The 23,233-nt window shown below is 34.4% G+C and overlaps 1 protein-coding gene across 1 annotated transcript; it reads left to right on the top strand.

The window, feature by feature from the left end:
* The first annotated feature begins 19,537 nt into the window (after positions 1–19,537).
* LOC130968051 (uncharacterized) lies at positions 19,538–23,022 on the top strand. Its single transcript, XM_057893131.1, has 5 exons — positions 19,538–19,870; positions 20,035–20,115; positions 20,771–20,853; positions 20,957–21,156; positions 22,722–23,022. The coding sequence occupies exons 1-5, from the start codon at positions 19,695–19,697 to the stop codon at positions 22,818–22,820; spliced, it is 639 nt and encodes a 212-aa protein (XP_057749114.1). The 5' UTR covers positions 19,538–19,694; the 3' UTR covers positions 22,821–23,022.
* The last annotated feature ends 211 nt before the right edge of the window (positions 23,023–23,233 follow it).

Raw genomic sequence — 23,233 nt, 5'->3', positions numbered from 1 at the left:
AGCCACCACCAAGCGCACCACTCACGCGCTCGCCGATCTTGCCAAAAACGGTAAATTCTCCGTTCCTCATCCTCGATCTCCTAGCGTGTTGCTCCCTTCGTTTTAGTTTTTAGCAAATTCGTTGGTGCATGTCTCTTGGTGTAAATCCTTCGGTGGTTGTGTCTTGCAGAGAAAGTGGTGAATGTGATTGTCGAAGGAGGAGCTATTTCGGATTTGGTTCAGCACCTCCAAGCTCTTTCCGTGACGGAAGAAGACCTTGTTTAGAAGCTGTTGCCGTTTGAGCATGAGGTTGAGAAAGGGAGTGCTTTTGCACTTGGACTTCTTGCTGCCAAGGTAACTTCTACTCCCCCTCCCCTAGTATTAATTATTGTTTAGGAATTATTACATTAGAACTCATTTGTGCCGTAGATTTTTCACTCTGAGGTGTATCTGATGTTTGATGAGATTCTGCAAAAGTGCAAGTTAAGATTATGGTTATGCTTTGATAACTACCAATTACTAGATAATATATTCCTGTAATAAATTTCCAAAAGCGTTAGTTTATTTAAATTCTCTTACTCAGTGTTAATTTTAAAATGTTATATTTCTGTTTCTTGAGAATACTAGGAAAATAATTATCCAAATTGTCTTATTTAACTTAATATTTAAACTCTTGCATGTGTTAGAGATGTTCTTGTTTAAAAGATAAGATAAGTTGATAGAATGAAAAGGAAATACTCTTTCAGGTACAGTTAATAGAATGAATAATCTAAACATATGTATGCTTATTAGCGTGGAGATAGAGGAGACAGAGTAAGAGGTAGCTAGCATTGATATTGAAGAGAAGATAAAAGCTAAGAATAAAGAAATTTGTTTGCTAGACGTTTGTATTGTTTATAAACTCTCAATGCCTCTTATTTGTTAACAAAAAGATATATAGATGTGTATCTTGTTTGTGCATTTACAAAACTAATATAACACCTATAACAATGTCAAGATATGATAGGTGATAGACCTCAAACATCTACATAGACAAGCTTTAATGGATGTATATATACTAATTTAAAGTCAGAAAAAAGGTAATTGATGAAATTTATACATAAAACAAAATTCACAAATATTTAAAATATTGGAAGAATGAGAATGAGAAATCTGATATTTATTAACAACATTTAATACAATTTTATTTGAAGAATAACCTAATTGTTTATGCCACATATAAACTGAAATTGTGTATATTTCTTGTTACAGTCAAGGAAGTTTTCTTAGTACATTCATTTAATTAGGAAAAATATAGATTCTATTTCTAGATGTAGCAGGTGATTTCTAAAGACCTAATCACAAACATAACAGTAGTGAGGCCAAAAATTTCAAATAATATTGAAGTATCAGTTACAAATTGTAATACACTAAGCAGATTTTGAGTTATTTGTAGCACAAGAAAAAATTATTCAATTTAATGAAGGAGTAAATTTTCAATCAAATAAAATAGAAGAGCCTAAATTAGATATTTTGGTCCCTTCAACATTACCTATATAGTATTGGTCTAAGCCTGTTTGAGATGTAGCTACTTCAAGAAAATTACTTGGTTCAAATGTAACATGGTGACTAGCACCAGAATTTGGATACTAAAGGGAGTCTCGAATAAAGAAGGGTGTTGCCAGAATAGCTCTTGGCTAGGTATAAGAGGGAGGTAGTGTAAGTAACTGAAATGATTGCGATAAAAAAGATGCATTTCATTATTTGACTAGTTGATCGAATTTCTAGTAGCAATTTTCAAGTAGCATGATGAGATTTGATGCAAATTTAATGGAACAATCAATTGGTTTGATTGTTAAACCTTCTTTCCCTCATGAATCTTTCACCTCTGCCTCTTATTAGATTAAAATCTCACTAAAAAGTCTAACCAATGGACATTGTTGTTCATTAAAGATTTGATTAGGATAGTTTGATTATGTTTCTTGAAATAGTTGAGCATCTCTTAATATGTAATCAAGAAGGATTCTACTTTAATTATTGTGAATTTTTCTATTTTGAACATGACTGAAGTGATGAATCCATGATATTCTTCTTTCTCCCATGAATCGTCTTCATAGTATGGTGAATCAATTACTATTAAAGAATAAACAAGATTATCATCTTAGCAAGATTTTTAATTGTTGTAATTGTTTGTTTCACTGATTTCAATTGTAATTTTAGCATTTTAACTCTAGTTATTGAGGAATAGTGAAAAATTCTTAAATTTTGTCCAACATCTCATAAAAGTAGTTGCAGTGAACCAATTTATTTTTGAAATTATTGTTCATGGAAGCTAACAACTATGTCATAAGAGATAAGTCTTGAGGCTTCCATTTTCTGCATGCTTCATATTCGACTTTGGTAGGCTTTGTTGGATCAGTTGAATCAGTGAATTGAGGAGGGATCATTTCTTTCTTGAAATGTCCTTCCAAATTCTAGCTTTCTACAATGATAATTGTTGAATAATTCCATGTGAAAAAATTATTTTCGTCTAATTTATTAGTGATTACTAGAAGGGGATACTTGAATGTAGTGGAAGTATTAACAAAGATCATTTTCATGGTGTTTAACTGCTTGCTTTGGATACCATGTCAATGTTTTTACTAAGTAGTATCTAGACATTGTGAAAACAAAAACAATGAAGTAGATGATCTTTAGAATATAATAATCAAAGATAAAATTAAAAAAAATTTTATGCATGAAATTGTATTTAGAATTCTGCTTACATAAGCCTATATGAGTGCTACTATATATAACAGTGAGCTTAACACCTCTAATTGCTTTATAGGTTAATAACTAAATATATTTAGTTATTAGTTACTTCTAATCTTGAGTTGTGTTGATCTTTTCTTTTTTTAGTGTCTATACCTACTCTATCCTTCACAATAAGCATCCATAAATTCTTGTTGTATAATAATAAGTAGAGTTTCAATAGTTTTTTGGGTTTTAATATGAAATTATCAGTTCATAGAGTTTCTATATCACAATTGTTCCTAAAGTTTAATAGGAGCTATTTAATGTATAAAATTTCATTAAAAAAATATTCTCTCATATTTATCTCGATAAACTTAATGTAATATATTTATCTACTCTAAAAATATGCAAACTAATTCTCCTTGTTCAATTTTTCTTTCAAAATTTCAATCACCTGTATGCATCTTTTGATTTCTGCTTTTGTATTTACCAAAGGTCTATATCTATTTTGACTCTTGCATGATAGATCAATTTTGACACCTTACGCATGCTCTACTTTCACATTTGCATCACCTTTATATAATTTGCTACTTCTTATTAATTAATTCATTGCTAATTGAGAAAATATGAATACAAACTCTAATGCCAGTATGATCATGACAAATAAACATCCTGTATAAAACTAATTTTTAACATAGACATAATTAGATTACCTATACTATCACGAAACTAACAACCACTAGTTACATCATCTTAATCACCACTAATAGCACTAACACCTCCCTCCCTCCCCCCCAGCCCATGATCACTGCTTTTGTCAGTATCAGAACATAAATCTCACAAACTAATGAAATCATTGTCATTATTTGCATTTACCAAATAATCCTCAGCCATATTATCATCACCATCCCCATCCTCTTTAGCGAGTAATACACTTACATTCAGATCCAAATTGTTGGCGCTCCTGCTAGTGTTTGTGATGTGTTTATAATCAATTTTGGATCCCGATCATTCTTATCGAAATTGATGACATTCTCTTTCTAGAGTGGCCAAAAGTTGTAGACAATGAAGTTAAGAGTCTAATAATAACTTATCAGGAACTACTTGAGGTGGTATATGTATTGTGCCTCCTTGTAGCTTGCTTTTGTTCCTAGTGACCATGATGAGAATTTTGTCTTTAGTATACTACATGCTTATTATTGTAGATTAGTCTATGTCCAAAATCATTCCAAGCAGCTGGCGTAATGAAGTTCATTCTATTGTCTCCATCTGTGGTGGTGTGAAATACTACTGATGGAATAGACGGTACAAAATTTGTTATGATTTTTGATCCTAGAAAATGTATTGTTGTTCCTCAAGTTGACCAAAAAACAAAATATATAGTTCTTGGGGAAGCTGTGGTTAGGGCCATGGATAAGATAATGGCGATAGTGGCTGATCAAAATGAAAGTATGCAAAGACATGTGTCCTAACATAAGAATTTGCCTCAAGATAATATATAACGTCCGAGAAAAGCAGAGACATTTCTAGAATTCTGATACTTAAAATTAAATTTAAAGGTTATTCTAATCCAGAAATTTGGTAATGTATCCCGAGATTCTAAGTCTAATTTAACTCTTCATTTTTTGTCTACTTCAAACCTCCTAAACACCATATAGAACATCCCTCATCACACCTCTACCACATGAGAGATCTCTCAAATGCACACACATATAAATACAAACAAAAAAAAACATAATTATGGACAGCAAGTACAGCAGATAGGACAAGTAGTAGGTAATTACAGATAAATGATTAGGCAAGCCAAAAAAATACATACTCAAATAAATCATACAAATGCATATGATGTATGCTTATCCTATGGCTGATGATATCATCTGTCAATTATATAGCCAAACCTAACATGTCTTGGTAGCTACCACCTCATGAAGCAAGAGAGTCTTAACCACAACCCCTCGCATGCTACCCGCTTGCCCCAGAGCAAGTGGAATAAATCACTACTACTACATACTACCCAGGCGGGTGTTTATAAACTCAACCCGAAGCAAATGGGGCAAACTACAACCCTTACTATTGCTCATGTGTCTCAATTACTAATCCGAAACAAGTGGGACGAACCACAATCTTTGCTACTACCCATATATCTCAAACATTAACCCAGAGCAAGTGTGACAAGGTCCGACCGTTGCATATATCCAAGCAGCACATCTCAATGTCATAACCATCCTCAGTATATTTCAATCTTTCAGTCATTCATATTATCATATCTCACTCTCTTAGTCATTCACATTATCCTCATAATCACAATTAATCATTCTCATTATCATAATTATCCCCATCATAACTCCACATCTCAAAATCATAATCATTTTCATCATGTCCTAATGTTCCTATATCATGTTCACATGCTTTTCAACCATTCCACAACCTTCTAACATATAGATTCATCGATTCCATTCAACCATTCCCATTAAACTCAACTTTTTCATTGAATTCATCAAATCTTCTAGTTTTTTCCAAAATGCTCAACTTGAAATCAATCAAACCCCGACTACAATCATACCAATTACTCTTAACCTTTATCACACGCTTCTCAATGATTTCACAAACATAATAGCACCTAATTCATCAATCAAATTCACAATTTCTACTCATAATTACCACCAACATCAACATTAAATATCAACATACATTCTCACTTTCTCAATCAATTCACAATCATTTCAACACATTCATCAATCCACCAAATTCAACTATTATCCACAAACTAAATTAAGTCTTTACTCAAACAATCAATTTATACAATTTAACTTATCCTACGGTTAACAAGCATAAGTTTTTACGTAACATTATACATTAACTACGAGAAACCAAAATCATACCTTAAAATCAAATAAAATCCAGCTTCCAAGGTTCACTCCCAAGCATCCAATTTCACCAATTTAGCCCTGAAATACACAATTTAATCTAATTCCACATAATATCACAAAAATTAATATAGGATTCACAAATTTAATAATTTCACAAGGGTTAGATATTTTTCACCTTATCCGTGGATGATTTGGGTGAACCTAACAATTATCCACCATTAGAGTTTACCTAAGTCATCAAAAGTACCAAATCGCTCAACATCCAAAAATCCAAAATCACGAATTGAAGAGGGGTGAGAATTGGGCACAAAATCTCAAATTTCTTACCACTTTATTCAGATCGTTTCGAAGAGAATTCTAAGAAAAATGCGTGGCCACTGACGGCTCGTCAATCAGAGCTCCAGATTGAAAAATATGAAGGATTGAAATGGAAGTTTGGGTTAGGTTTTGCTTCTCCCAATTTCAAGTTCAGTGTGATTCCTTAGTGAGTTGAGGATGACTGGTTGAGTTATGTGGTATATATATGTAGGGCCTTGGGTCTGGTTTGAATTCGGTCCAACCGGTTCAGCCGTTGGCCCGTTTTTGGGCAAAAAATTTTAAAATTAGTGTCGAAATTCGTATTTTTATCATTTTTATCTCTCTAAATTATAAAATTTAATTTTCTGATTCTCTTAACACATAATTAATTTATTAGTTAATTATTTATTAATTATCCGAAGTTTACACTAGTGATCACACAAGTTCTCTCATGTACAAAACTGTGTGAAATAGTTTTTGGGTGTTTAGCATTGGTTCTATATATTTTTGTTAATCCCATGTGATGAACGGACTTTTGTGTGGTCTAAAATTTCACAAATAGATTCTCGTTACAAGTATAGTTTCTAAACCAATAAAAATCATTTCATACAAAAAAATCATTTGTCACAAGTAACAAACCCCTAAAAATAATAACCGAAGTATTCAAACCTCGGGTCATCTCTCAAAGGAATTGCAGGGAAGTGTATTTATTATTGGTTATGAGATTGTATCTTTTTGGGGTTTTTGAATAAGAAATAAGAAAAAGTAAATGGTAATAAAAATCAAATGATAAAGAGGTCTTGGCAAGGTTTGGTGGTCAAGGATCTCTATCCTTATCACTAACCACAACATGAGAATTGGCAAGGATCAATCCCATTAAATCATCCTCTAACTAGTAAAAGAAAGTCAAATGAGCTAAATCAATCCAGGTCCATAAGTCCTAACTCTCTACCAATTCAATTAGTGAGAACTAGAGTCAATGGCTACCAATCATCAATTACTTGGACATTAATAACTCAAGAGTTCCTAAGTTACCATCCCAAGCCAAGAACATAAAATCCTACTCTAACATCCTTCCAAGCATTTTATCAAACACTTGGAAGGCATAAAATAAAAGCATAGAAAAGTAATAGGAGAACAATAAATCTAAACAACAAATTGCAAATATTAATGAGGACAATTGAAGGAAGAAGCAATAAACATAAAATACCTCAAATTGTATTAAATAAGAAATTGAATTTAACATGAAGAGTTCATAAACTAAATTGAAAAAATAAGAAAATCACGATGATGAATAGATAACTAAAGTGCTAGAACAATAATAGTAGAAGAAACCTAAATTAAAGTAAATTAGAAATCTGAAATTAAGAAGAAATAAGACTAAGAACCGTAAAACCTAGAGAAAGGAGAGAGCCTCTCTCTCTCTAGAAACTACATCTAAAACCTGAAATTGTGTAATGAGAAGTTGATTGAATGAATGAATGATTGATGCCTTCCCCCTTCAGTCCCTGGTCTTTCTAGCCTTTTTCCGCCAAAGACTGGCTTCAAAACTAGGCCAGAAGCCCTCCTGAAATCGCTAGGGCCGATTTCATTTAAGGTGTCAGCGTGGGCATCAACGCGTACGCGTACAGCGCGCGTACGCGTCCCTGGAGCATGGCGCGATCCACGCGCACACGTCTTTTGCGCGTGCGTCCATGGGCACGTTCCAAATCCTTGGCTTTTCATGATTTCTCCACTTTGCATGCTTTTTCTTCACTCTTTCGATCCATTCTAGGCCCTTTTCAATCTGAAATCACTAACAAACACATCAAGGCATCTAGTGGAATCAAAGGGAGATTAACATTACCAAATTAAGGGTCTAAAAGCATGTTTTCACGCTTAAGCACAAATTAGGAGACAATCACAAAATCATGCTATTTCATTGAGTAAATGTGAGAAAAAGGTTGACAAAATATTCTAAATTCAACACAAGATAAACCCTACAAATAGTGTTTATTAGCCTCTCCACACTTAAACCTTAGCATGTCCTCATGCTAAATCAAGAAGGAAACAAGGGGTACGACATTTATTTAGTGCAACTAAACCATATGCAAGCTATCTAAATGCAACTAATTATTATGAATGTAAATGCTTAAGCCAAAACAAATTATCCTTCCAAGAGAACATATGTAAGCATAAGGGCTAAAATAATAGGAATTAAATCAAACCCACAATTGCATTGAACTATCAAAAGGATTCACAAACTTTCAAGAATATAGAAGATAGTGGTAAATGCATGTGATTGAGCGACCGAACCCTCACCGGATGTGTATCCGCTCTAGTCACTCAAGTGTTTAGGAGTTGATTCACTCTAATCTTCTCTAGTCATACTTTCTAAAACTTTGCTCTTCATCTAACCAATCAATAAATATCTAGTGTACAAATACAAATATCATGAGGTCTTTTCAAGGTTGTAATAGGGATAAGGTACGGGTGAAGACATATGTATGGTCAAGTGAGCTATAATTGAATCTTTGACTAACCTAGATTCTCACCTAGCACACACACACTCTATATACTTCTAAAATCATGCCTAGCTACCCATAATCTCACTTTTATATGTTTCACATACTCATGTATTTAAATGTTCTTTTATTTAATCTCATATGCATTGATCTTTTTATTGAATTCAACTTTGGGGTGATTTTATTCCCCTTTTTTTATGCATAGTAAATCAATGCATATGGTTTTCATAATTCACATAAGTAGCACCCAAATTCTCAATATTTGTTAATAGAACAATACACACTCTCATCAACCAAAGTTTCCATATTTTCCTACACTTAATTGACACACAATCTCTATCTTAAGCTAGCCGAAGATCCAATTAGGTTAATTACTTGTTTTTTCGCTTAAGGCTAGTGATGTGGTAACATAAAGAATAATTGGGGGTTAAAAAGGCTCAAAGTGGCAAACAAGGGTAAATGAAAGGGTAGGCTATTTGGGATAAGTGAGCTAATAACAAATGATGGCCTCAATCATATGCATGCATAAATATACACTAAACAATGAACATATAGAATGAAGCAAAGCAGAGATTACAATCATAGAGAAGAAAGCACACAAGAAGAAAAATCATGGTTAAATAGTGTAATCATATAATTAAGTTCAAAATCTCACAGGTTATGTGTTCTTAGCTCAAAACATGCTTCACAAGATACAAAATTTAAGCAAGTTCATCAAAAGTTTCCAATTAATTGGAGTGATGCCCTGTAGATAAATTCCTTGAAAAATCTTAATGTTTGACTAAACTTATTCTAAATGCAATGTTGTAATTGAGAAATTCTAAAAATTCTTTAGTTTATCCCCTTTTTCAAGCAACACAAACTTCATTTGCAAAAGGATAAACTAAACTCAATAATCCACATTTTTCCATATCACAACTAAAAGCTAAAACTAGCTATATAAAGCAAAAGTGTAAATCCAACAAGCTGAACAGAAGTATCCACAGTACTGATATATACAATAATCCAAAAAGTGCAAAATAAGGCAAAATAACATAAAAAAATAAATGTCTGAAAGGAAAAGAAAAATGTTTACCACAAAAGAGCTATCCACTGACGGCGACGACGGTGACCTCCCCACACTTAGAATGAAGCATCGTCCTCGATGCTACTACTCGGGCTCAGGATGGGATCAACGGTCGCATCTAGCTGCTGGGGCTGAGGTTGTGGCTCCTCAGGGGGCTGTTGAGCCTCTAGGAGGGCCTGTGTCTCAAAAGGTGCTGCTAGATGTGCTGGCTCCTCCTCGTGTTGCTCCTCTTCAGATGCGGAAGAGTCGGGGAGAGGGGACAACTCAACGCCCAGCGCCACGAATATCTGGTCCACTCGATCCAGGCATTGCATGATGCAGCACTCAGTTCGCTCTATGAAGCGGAACAGACGCTGGACCACAAGATATGTCGGCTGTGGTGCTAGTGGTGGTACTGCTGCTGCTGGTGCGGAGGAGCCTGCAGCTGCGGAGGAAGAAGAAGGGCCAGTGATAAACGAAATTTATCATGCCGATATAGAATTCAATAATGGATATAATCATGAGTATAGTCTAATTGACATTCAAACTTCGCATCAAACAATTCTACAATCTATAACCGAGAGTACTAGTCTCCCGAGTCGTCCTCCCTTGGAATTGCTAGAGAATGCATCTTATTGATTAGGAAGCCTTGTTATGATTCTTTGAGGGTTTAGCAAAATAGATGACAAACAATCAATTTTAGAAGACTTGGCCTAAGGTCGGCATTAGAAATTCTATCCTTATAGTTTCTTCAATGATGATAACAATTAGGCCTTGCTTCATTTATTTAACCCCTAGGTATAGAGGAAAGTCAAATGAGAGTAACTAACTTGAGTCACAAGTCCTAGTTTTACCCTAGGAAAATCTAGCTTTAGTGCACTCCAAGTCAATTAGCATTTTCTAATTCCAAATCAACAATTGACATAAACTATTCAACTCTTTCTAATGGTCCATACCCTATGCCAAGTAAGAAACTTTTACTCCATAACTAGTGTTGATGAGCAAGGATGAAAGACATAGTAAAAATGAGAAGAAATTAGACTTAAAAGTGCTCCAACACAAGAAATTAACAACAATCAACAAAGAACAACAATAGAAATGAACTTCTCAAGAAATTGATAAAATCCAAAACTACAAAGTTGAATCTAGGATCTATAAGAATTGAGCAATTACAAGCACTAATTGAGATTAGAGAAGAAGATCTAGAGCATGAACAAAGTAAATTTAGAATTGCAATGGATCTCACTAAAGAGTGATTGAAAATTCAGAAATGGATGAAGATGAACCCTAATGAGAGCTTGGAATCTCTCTCTCTACCCAAGAGTGCAACTACCAATAGCAAAAAAATCTAGAACCCTCTAAAATGAACAAAAAGTCCCTTAACCCTTCAACCCTTGGTCTTTTTAAGCTCTTCCCGCCAAGGCACTTCCCCAAGATGGGATCTCTAACTGTCTCCACGCCCAGGTCACGTGACTCTTTAAAAAAATCATATTCGAGCATCGGCGCGCACGCGCAAAGCACGTGTGCGCGCAACTGGGGCATCTTGCAATGCGAGCGGAAGCGTAACGTACGCGTGCACGCCCATGGGGATCATGGCTTAGCCGCTACACGTGCCGGCTCGTAGCTTGGCTTCTAGCTGCGCAATCCATGCGGGCGCGCCAAGTACGCGCATGCGCCCTTGCTAAAGTTGCCAAGGCTCAATTTCTCATGATTCCTTCCTTTGCACTCATTCTCCTTCTCTTTTCCGGTTCATCCTTGCCTTATATTCTGAAACCACTTAATACACAGGTCACGGCATCGAATGGCACCAAGAGAATATTAGAAATGTATCTAATTTAGTGCAAAATAAGCATGTTTTCATTCATGAGGCAAAAATTAGGAAAGGAGCACAAAAGCCTGTATTTTCGTATGAAAAGTGTGTGGAATCATTGATAAAACCCCTGAAATCAATACAAGATAAGCCCTCAAAATGGGGTTTATCAGCCAGCTGCTGGTGCTGCTCTGGCTCGGGCTCTAGAAACACGCCGGGATGGGGGCTTCTCGTGCACCCATGTCCCCCACGGAATAACATCCTCCTTGTCGTCCTCGTCTGGGGGTAGTGGTGTCACGTCATCGTCCCTCCATGGAGCACTGGCTAGCTCAGCCATCCTAGTGACCAAAGTGAAAAATGGAAGTAGGCCACGGATATGTGCGCGCCACATGTACCTCCGGATCAATCAGGGGAAGTAAACCTCCTTCCCTTCCATAATACATCCGATCAGGACAAGCATGTCCATCGGAATCTCAGAAAAATGGGTAGTGGGCATGACATAGTGAGCAAATATCTGCTACCAAGTCCTAGCCTCTCTAGATAAGTGAGCAAACAGCATATCCTTAGGCTTCTTGTTGTCAGAATCCATCACCCAAAGGGCATTTGGGATGGCAATAACATATCTCAGAGCCTGATAATCAAAATTCATACAATGTATTGCTACCTCCGCCTGCTCATAGGCATCTGTGGCATTGGCCTTAGGTAGCCAGTGGAGAGCATCCTCAATGGCAGCCTCGGTAACCAATATCTGGCCATCTCGCAGGTAAACCGAATCAAGGGTCGCTCTGAAGAAATTGCAGTAAAATTCCTTGACCCCATGATGAGTTTATCCTTTCCAAATCCCTATCAATAAAGCCTAGGCCCAACCCCTGAATACGGGCTTCAATGGAGTGTCTCAGGTAATCGGGGATGGCCAGTTTCTTCTCTATGTTGAGGTTTTTTTTCCGATAGGTCGAAAAGCAGAGCTCACAATACAGGTTAGAAAACATGTTTGTATCGGTGGCAGGTAGCTGCTGGTTCTCTTTGTCCTTTTCATTGAGTGGGTTCTTAGCATAGTTGGCGTAAGGAGAAAGAGTGGAGGCCGGGGGTGTCTTCCTCTTTCTGGAGGTAACCTTGGCTTTCCTTCTATCAGCCATCCTAAAAAACAGATATAACGGGATATAAACAATTAAGTCAAGTAGAGGAAGGGAAAGCAAGGATGGACATATTCAACAAGTAAGAGAAGAAAGCATTCATTGATGATGAAATATGGAAATTTTCATAAAAGCATATAATAGAAAGCAATTCATCAATCAGTGTCATGGTCACTAGACATGCAATAATTGGTGTAAGAATGTGAAATATGCACTATGTGTAACGAAGAGCAAATTTGAAAATAACTTTAAATCAAAAGTGTCACACTAGTGAAATCCACCAATCATTGTAAATAAATGAACCTTATTGAAGAAAATTACAAGTTAAAGTCAAATGATAAGTTTAGTATGAGTCAAAAGGCATTTGACTTAACTTGAAAAGTAAGGACACAAAAAGGTTCAAATTGAAGGGTTATGTAGGATACTATTTGTCACAGAAGTCCGACAAAGAGTTCCATGGCCCAACCTTTTCCAATGCATATCAACGGGAATCAACAATAACACAGAAATGACAACCAAATACCCTCAGAATTGAACTTAGTGAGGTCAAGTACATCTAAATTGAAAAAGTTACAAGTTCAATTCTATGTAACAAGTTGAAAACAAGCAATTTCTAGAAATTTGGGCAGCATTCCGGCAGTAAATTGGACGTTCCCGGATAGCAAACAGCAGTAAAAATGCAAGCATATGAATCCAAAATTTGCAACAAGCATAGTAAGAGCATGGATTACATATGTTCAGGCAGCGTCAAACACAATCATACAATTGAATCTTAGCAAAGCAACAGTAGGTAATAGCATGTAAAATAGAAATCACCACAGCAACCATCATTCAGCGAAACATGCACTATTCGAAAAGTAAACAAGAACGGAGCACTTATCAGGCCTAGAATCCTCTAACCACATCCTAACTACCTAACAGCATATATTTCTATCAAATCCTAACAAATAGAGTAATCAACTAACTAAGCTAATCTAATCGTTAACAAACAAAATTAAAGAAGGAAAAATAGAACAGCAGGCAGGGGAAGGGTATGAAACCTGGGTGGAGTGCAGAACAGAACTAGGGAACTGGGAAATGGAAAGAAGAAGCAGCAGAGTGGTGCTGCTAGCAGCGATGGCTCGTAGCGGCGCAGGTGGCTGCGGCGGTGGAGCAGAAGCTGAACAGGGGAAGAGTTGCGGGGTAGAGGTGCAACTGAGCGGAGTAGAGAACGAGGAGAAGATGGAAGAAAAATGGGGCTAACGGCAGCGTGGTTGGCACCGGCCGGTGGTGGGAGTGGCGGTGGCAGAACCTAGGGGGAGGCAATGGAGGTTTGAGAGAATGAGGGAGATGAAGAGGGGGAGAGTGAGGGAATGTACGCGACTGCGCTTGGGTTCTCGCGTGGATAGAGTTAATCATTTTTGAATCCACGCATCCGCGTATCGTGCGCATCAGCATGAGTGGGCGAGAAAGGGATGGACGCGGAAGCGTCATGTGCGCTGAAGCGTGGAAGGAGATGTACGCATGGTCGCATACGCGTGCTGTACGCGTTCGCGTAGGTTGACTTTGTTCTAAACGCGTGCTTCCATCGCCGTTTCCGCACAACTCTCTGTTCAGAATGAAGGGGGCGAACGTGACGTGCGACGCGTGCGCGTCAAGCACGCCCACGCGTGGTGTGCCAAAATTTCAATGGACGCGTGCGCGTCAGAGACGTGTACGCGCGGGTTCAATTGTGCCCCTAGCACATCAGCTGCATGATTCTATCATAACTTTCTGTTCGTTGGATGGGGGAGCAATAGTTGCATCGACGCCCACGCGTTGCTCACGTGCACACGTGGGTTGCCTCTTTTTTTTGTACTATGCAAAATGCAAGTGATGATGCAGAATGTATGAATGACACTGAGAAGAACAAAACAAAATAAAATGAAGAAAGAAAAGGAACGATCATACCATGGTGGGTTGTCTCCTACCTCGCACTTTTAGTTAGAGTCCTTAAGTTGGACATTGGGTGAGCTCCTTGTCATGGTGGCTTGTGCTTGAACTCATCTTGAAACCTCCACCAACACTTGGACTTCCAACAAGCTCCGACATTTCCCAGTGAATTTACCAAGCCTTGATGAAGTTTTTCACAAGCTTTGAGCTCCCAAGGTTGATCCTCTTGTATGCCGGGATCCCAAATCATGTCTCCACACCCGTCTTTAAGTGGATCATCAGTATTCCAATCGGGTGGCAAGCAATTTGAATTCTCAATGCAATACCAAACTCGTCTCTTAGGTCCAACCAGATGTTCACTAGTCTCACCCTTACATCTAAATCTTGGAATTTCAACCTTGATGAGTCTTGATTTGCAACTCCAACCACTAAATATTCTTCTCTTACACTTAATGCCCCAAATTTTCCGAAGTTGACCATCGGTTTCGAGAATACCAAACTCGAGTGGGATAGCAAAGTGAATAGAGATAAGTCTTACCCACTCGAATGAAAGAGTAGATGACAATCTAGGTAGAGAAGTCTCCAACGTTCTTGACAACGCATGTTCAACTCCCGTCCATCTTTTTCGAAGGACCTCCACTTCCACATCATTCTCAGATTCAATCGAAGAAGGACCTTCATATTCAACGAGTTTATTTATGGGTGTAGATTCATCACCAAGAAGACTCGCTCCAGGATCATCTTCACCAAGGGAACTTGCTTCTGGATCCATTCCCTCCAATTCTTCATAAGGAATATGCCTTGGAGGTTGTGCACTATCCTCCTCAACATCAATTTCAATCTTTCTAAGGGAATACTCTACAATTCTGGATTCCCATGGAGGTTCGGCGTCTCCTAAGTCTTCAACCACTTCCTCCTCTTCTTTGGCAAGCATGGCTTCTTCCAATTGTTCCATCACAAAGTCATGCTCCTCACTGTCCACCGGAATTTCTAGTGTCTCCTTCATGCTTTGCTCTTTTGTTGATTCTCCACATGTAGCCATGGAAGTTCGTTGAGTGTCAAAACGCAGGGAAGCTAAATTACCTACTACTCGTTCCAATTGATGAAGGCTTGCATGAAATCGGTCCAGTGTTTTCTCGAGACGATCCCTTGACTCTTGTTCCTCTTGGATAGCATAATTAGGATCATATGGCTCGTGGAGTGATGGATATGGATAAGGTGTATATGAAGATGGTGGTTCTTGGGAGTAATTGGGTTGGAATTGGGGTGGTTCCCTTTATGGTTCATATGGCTCATAAGGTGGTTGGTATGGTGGGTAAGGGTTAGAATCATATGAGGGTGTTTAGTAGTACAGAGCTTGTGAGTATGGTGGTTCAAAATTATGTTGAGGAGGGGGTTCATAGGCATATGGTGGGCTTTGTTGGTAACTACAAGGGGGTCTACCATATCCATTGTCTTGGTATGCACCTTGGAATGACTTTTGTTCATAGTAAGTTGGTGGAGGTTGATTGTCATGAAAAGGTCTACCTGGTCTTGGGATGCATCATAGAATGGTTGTTGTTCATAGTGCATTGGAGGGGGTTGTTGCCAACAGGGTCGATCAAATTCTTGTGGCTCCTCCCATCCTTGATTGTTCCAACCTTGATGAATGTTATTATTATAGCTTCCATTTCCTGCAACATAGTTTGAACCGAACTCATAGCCAAAGGGATGAGAATTCATAGTAGCAAATAAAAACAAAAATAATAAGAATTAATGAGAATAAACTCGTAAAATTAGAAACACTAACAAAGGAACGAAAAAGCAAAATCATGCACAATATTCACAATAACCAATAATAAGGCACACGCTTGCAATTCCTCGGCAATGGCGCCATTTTTGATGAACGGACTTTTGTGTGGTCTAAAATTTCATAAATAGATTCTCGTTACAAGTATAGTTTCTAAACCAACAAAAATCCTTTCATACAAAAAAATAATTTGTCACAAGTAACAAACCTCTAAAAATAATAACCGAAGTATTCAAACCTCGGGTCGTCTCTCAAAGAAATTGCAGGAAAGTGTATTTATTATTAGTTATGAGATTGTATCTTTTTGGGGTTTTTGAATAAGAAATAAGAAAAAGTAAATGGTAATGAAAATCAAATGATAAAGAGGTCTTGGCAAGGTTTGGTGGTCAAGGATCTCTATCCTTATCACTAACCACAACATGAGAATTGGCAAGGATCAATCCCATTAAATCATCCTTTAACTAGTAAAGGAAAGTCAAATGAGCTAAATCAATCCAGGTCCATAAGTCCTAACTCTCCACCAATTCAATTAGTGAGAACTAGAGTCAATGGCTACCAATCATCAACTACTTGGACATTAGTAACTCAAGAGTTCCTAAGTTACCATCCCATGCCAAGAACATAAAATCCTACTCTAACATCCTTCCAAGCATTTTATCAAACACTTGGAAGACATAAAATAAAAGCATAGAAAAGTAATAGGAGAACAATAAATCTAAACAACTAATTGCAAATATAAATTAGGACAATTGAAGGAAGAAGCAATAAACATAAAATACATCAAAATGTATTAAATAAGAAATTGAATTTAACATGAAGAGTTCATAAACTAACTTAGCAAAATAAGAAAATCACAATGATGAATAGATAACTAAAGTGCTAGAACAATAATAGTAGAAGAAACCTAAATTAAAGTAAATTAGAAATCTGAGATTAAGAAGAAATAAGACTAAAAACCGTAAAACCTAGAGAGAGGAGAGATCCTCTCTCTAGAAACTACATCTAAAACCTAAAATTGTGTAATGAGAAGCTGATTGATTGAATGAATGATTGATGCCTTCCCCCTTCAGTCCCTGGTCTTTCTAGCCTTTTTCCGCCAAAGACTGGCTTCAAAACTGGGCCAGAAGCCCTCCTGAAATCGCCAGGGCCGATTTCATTAAAGGTGTCAGCGTGGGCATCAACGCGTACACGTACAGTGCGCGTATGCGTCCCTGGAGCATGGCGCGATCCACGCGCACGCGTCTTTTGCGCGCGCGCGTCCATGGGTGCGTTCCAAATCCTTGGCTTTTCATGATTTTTCCACTTTGCATGCTTTCTCTTCACTCCTTCGATCCATTCCGGGCCCTTTTCAATCTGAAATCACTAACAAACACATCAAGGCATCTAGTGGAATCAAAGGGAGATTAAATTTACCAAATTAAGGGTCTAAAAGCATGTTTTCACACTTAAACACAAATTAGGAGACAATCAAAAAACCATGCTATTTCATTGAGTAAATGTGAGAAAATGTTGATAAAGTATTCTAAATTCAACACAAGATAAACCCTACAAATGGGGTTTGTCATCAAGTTAAAAAATGCAAACATTTAAGGGGAGCCAAGTGAGTAAAAGAAAAGGAAAATTTTACATCAAAGCATAATTATCAAAGGAAAGTTCCTAAAACTCTTCTTATTTCTTTTCCAATTCATTTTATAATGTTTGTCATCAAAAGGGAGATTGTTGAGTTTGAAGAACTAACAACGTATTATAGATGATGACTAAACATTATTTGTATTTTGTGGGTTAAAAACTCAATTGTATGTGTGATTAATTTATCCAACAACTAGCTTCATGCCCAATCACAAGCCAACAAAGCCCAACATTAGTTCAGATCCAATAAGAATTCATATCATCACTTTTAATCCAAAGAATGAGTGGTTAATCTTCAAGAAAGAAGGAAAGAAAGAATCTAGCCTAAGAACAAGCAAATGGCCCAACTAGTGATCCAAGTCCATTCTCTTCTCGCTCTTCTCTCTTTTCTATCATCTACGTTAAATTCTGAAGCAAAACAAGAAAAAATGAGAAGCTCTGATTAGGGATAAATCAGAAGTGAAAAAGTGGATTACCGTTTTTAAAAAAAGAAGAAGAAAATCAAAGAAGCTATGGCTAAAAGCAAAGATCACATCCAAATGCTTATCAAAAAAATCTTTTTATCTTTGTGCAATATTGAAGCTTATGGAAAAAAACATCTTCTCTGCATACACCGAATCATATAACATATGTATGGTAATTAGTCTATGATCGAAATTCTAAAATAATACTCTATCATAAATATGTTAAATTATGTTATCCTAATAATTCAAATGCCATTAATAAAGCGTTATTGACATAGAGAGTTAAAATGTTAGATGATGTAGTAGTAGTTAAGATTTTACTGTAACCAAATAGATGTCTTAAATTTGTTAATGATTAGATTTATTTTAGTTAATTAGTTTTATATTGGTGTTGAGACTAAAATAAGTCTATTAAGCAATTTGAAATATCTATTTAATCATAATAAAGTCAGAATCATGTTATTTTATTATTAGAAATGTCATACTAATATTGTAAATGCTCCGTGTCAACACAATATTAACGGCAGTTAATAGTAGTTAAATTATGTATGAACAGAGATTCACAATTTATAACTTCAAGAATTAATTTAATTAGTTATTTTTTAAAATAAAAAAAATTAATGAGCAGTTAGAATTTAAAGAATCAAACTAAATATTATGTGTCTATTTAGTATTTACACATATCTTATGTATCCACGAAGTCAAGGGTAGCCAGCCATCATTTCTGTTTTTCAAATCATAAGGGTATCCATGATGTTGGATTCACCTTTTCTTTTTCTAGTACTTCTTGCATCCATAATTTCGGTTACTTTAGCAATTTTTTTTCAATTCAATTTATTTATTATTTTCACATTTTATAAAAAAATAATCACAAAGTTTTTAATATACTATTTATTATAATAACCACAAAAGATTATTTACAATCAATCACTGAATTAAAATATTTTATATTAGTTAGTTAGTTAAGATGATAAAAAATATTTTATATTTTAATTAAAATATTTTTTTAAGTTTTAAAAATAATAAATATATTGAATTGAATCATATATAATAAATGATATTTCTAAAACGAAGTTGTACACTAATTTTCTCACATATTCTCATTATGCAAAAAAAAAAATAAATAAATATTTGTTCATATATCTATTATATATAGTAAATAATAAGTAAGTATTTAATTATTATATATTTAAATAAGATCTTATTGTTATAGAATGTATCCGTATTTATTTATTGTTATTCAAACATGCCTGATTCACATGCTGGAGTCCAGCATGAACCACGGTTAAAATACTAAGCAACTGGCAATTGAAAAATAACAACCTATTTATTTAATTTTAGTGATTCATTTATAATAATATATAAGGTCATGATATCATTGCGATCAACGTTGTTGTCTATGTCCATTATTTACCATCTTTCTTTCTATATATCTATCTAAGCTATCTCAATTTATTGTATTTCTTAAATTATATTCTCATCACAACGTAACCATTGTCATAGATTTTCGCAAAGAAGCTAGATTTGAGTAAGATTCATTGGCCGATCAATATGGCAAACGCAATCTTCATCACTCACAACAAATCTTCATTAATTGTTGCTCCAAGAACATTCCACAAATGTCAAAGTTCAAAGGTAGACAATGTTCGAATCAGTTTCGGATCCAACATCAAATTTAATAGCTCCTGTGTTCCACAACAGAATCTTCTTCCACTCAGAAGAAACATGTACGTATAATCATTCAATCCATGTCCTAAGCTTCAACCTTCAAGTTCTTATTGTTAGCTTTTAGATAGATAAACTAAGTAAAGAGATTAAATTTACTATATTCAAAATCCTTAATTCTACTTTAATTTATTAGTTTATTAAGATTCAAGTTTTCCGTATGCAGGAACATTATTGTGTGTGCCAGCACACAACCAGGGCCACCTCTTCCTGTTAATCCTTCTCCTTTTCCTTCCCCTTCTAATTGGTAAAATTTTATGTTTATTTACTTTTATATTGAATTGATGAACTTAATTTACTTATATATATATATATATATATATATATATATATATATATATATATATATATCAAATTATGTAAATGTTTATCCAAAAAATATAAAATTAAATGATGAGTAATGTTATATAATCAATAAATATTATTATTTTTTAACAACATTTAATTAATAATAATTTGTACTCATATTTATATATATTTTACACATAAAAAATATATAATTTATATCTATATTTCTTAAAATTTTACACACATATATAAATTAATATAGTTTGTATTCATATTTTTTAGAATTTGTACACATTAATTAAAAAAATTATTTATTAAAAACAGTTTATATTTATATGCTAGACAAATGATGGTAAATACACTTATTTACCTTGTTCCTCTTAAATAATTATATAAAAAATTTGTACCGTGAAGGTATCAAAATTAAAGTTGAGTTAATTTCTTCGTTATATTTAGATTTTATTTACCACTTAAAATTTTTCAATTATTGTTTATTTTCAAATGTTAGTCATAGATTTCAAGAGACTATCATGATTAATGATGTTAATTATTTGAAAAATTAATTCTCCGAATCAAACAGTTAACAATGCAAAGCGGTTTGTTATCTTTTCCAGGAAACTATGGGTGGTTGGAACCATATTCACGATAGTGATGTCATTTTCGAAGGGCAAATGGGGTCCTTTGCTACTTCTCAAAGGTAAGAAGAGATCTTGGAATTTAATTTCCACGTTGATTTTTGTTTTAATTTTTGTTCATCAGAATAATTGGTAATTATTATATTTATTTATTATTGTGTGTAGAGAAAGTTGAAACAACAATAGAGGAAGCAGAAAGAATCGCAGACGTGATAGAAGAGGTGGCAGAGAGAGTGGACAAGGCGGCTGAAGAAGTTGTGAAGATTATTCCTGAAGGAAAACTTCGTGATGCTGTTGAATTCGTTGAGAAAGTGGCTGAAAATGTAGACAAGATTGCTGAAAATGCAGGAGATACACTGGAAAAGGTTTGCTTTTTTCTTTATTTAGAGTGTTTAATTCAGGAACTAACATAGTAATATAATACTTTTCAATCGATAGCAGCACATAAAGATTATAAAAAAGTTTTTAAGTATACCAATATATCGATGTTTCGATCTTAATTATATATATTATATATATTTTTTATATTTAAGATTAACTATTAAAAATCACTGAAACGTCAATATACCGGTACGCTTAAAAATTTTTTAAGATTAGTAGCTATTTTTACGATTTAAATTTGTAACCTTAAGATTACACGAAAATAATTTAATTATTGTTCTAAGATTTTGTTTTTAAATTTTAAATTTTAAATATTAATCTAAATTCTAAATCTTCTAAAAATAAAAATTTAAAAGATAATTTTATAATAAAAAATTAATTAATATTAACCGATTAAAAATGAATTCTATATTTATTCTCTCTTTTAATAATTTATAGTTGCACAACTCTCGGTCTTTACTTTAAATTTTCTTGTTTTCACCTAATGCATGCGTTTTACTTTTTCTTTCTTTATTCAATTGCAACCTAATTCCTTAATTGTTTTTTATTTTCTACCATGAAAACTAACTACTCCTATAAAAGAATTGCGAACGCATATGATGATGTACATGTGAATGTAATTATTTTAGACTAATATATATAAAGTTGATGATATGATATTAATTAAGAGCGGATATGCATTATGAGAAGTACTGACACACAAAAGTTTGGCCCATCTATCATCATCACCACTAATTAACTTTTTGTGCTTTTCTCTGTACATATATACACATGTTATTTATTTTTATATTACAACTAATCTTTTTGTTTAAACTTTTTACAGAACAATTAAAGATATTTATTGTCTAGCATCATTATTGAATGTCTAGATGCAAATATTGCTATATATATATATATATATATACCATATTGCTCTATGAAACTATTCGAAAGATTAACATCTTAAAATTTGTCAACATAATTGGTACAACAATGGAGAGTAGGGATTAAAATAAATCTACTAGACTATTTCTTTTTACTAACTATCTTTGAAAGTCAAATTATAGATATATTGATTTAGGATTTATTATTTTGACTTCTTTTCTATTTCTATCTTTGACTCGGCCTTACATTCATAATACTAGAAGTTTTTCCTACCTATATATCGAGGAAGTTTCATACGCACCAAAAAGTAGTGACCATTATCATTTTCTAGTTAATAAATATTCTAGAATTTATTTGCAACCACTTGCTTGTTTTAATTCTCAACATGGAATTCAAGTGGCATTAACACGTATTTCAGCCAAGATATCTTGCTGAGTTTTCCTTCCTTCAAGTCAATTAAGAATATTCATTATTTACTTTTCTCCCATAGTCACAGCAGTTGAAATTATCACTTGAATTGAAACAAACATTAGACAAATTTGAAATTTTTTTCCTTTAATAAACGTTTGTGCAATAAAGATTATGAGTTGAGAAAACATTGTTACATATAATTCTTAGCCTAATTTGAACCTCCCAATAACAAAAAATAAATAAATAATGATGATGAGTATATATGAAAATGCAGGTAGATGATATGGAAGATGAGTTGGATTCATTGTTGAAATCATTGCCTAAGCAACAAATAAATGCTGTGACAACTACAGAATCAAAAGATCAAAAGTAGAGAAAAACCAATTAAGTGGTAAATGTGTAATTTTAGAAGATCTGTAGGATTTTATTTTTATTGGGAGGGGGTTCATGGGGGAAAAGTTGGTTATTCATTATTTGTATGCTTGTAATTTTATCTTCATATTTATAAAATAAATGTTGTAAGGAACAGTTAAAATTTCTTCCTGATTTAATAAATAACATTCTTTCATGGTGTACGATTATACGAGAGAAACAAAAAAATCACTCTTCCTCCAAACGGATGCATATAAGAAAATGGTTGGAGTATATTATGTAGAGTTGCAAAACAGAAGTTGAAGAACAAAGACAGAATTGATGAATTACTATGTATCATTTTACATAAAGTTTATAAATTAAATTTTAAGGTAATATAAAATTAAAGGTTGAAACGTATATGAACATGAGTTG

Source organism: Arachis stenosperma, chromosome 3, assembly GCF_014773155.1.
Source record: "Arachis stenosperma cultivar V10309 chromosome 3, arast.V10309.gnm1.PFL2, whole genome shotgun sequence".
Taxonomy (NCBI): Eukaryota; Viridiplantae; Streptophyta; class Magnoliopsida; order Fabales; family Fabaceae; genus Arachis; species Arachis stenosperma.
The sequence above is the reverse complement of the archived record's forward strand: the minus strand, read 5'-3'. Positions and strand labels throughout refer to the sequence as shown.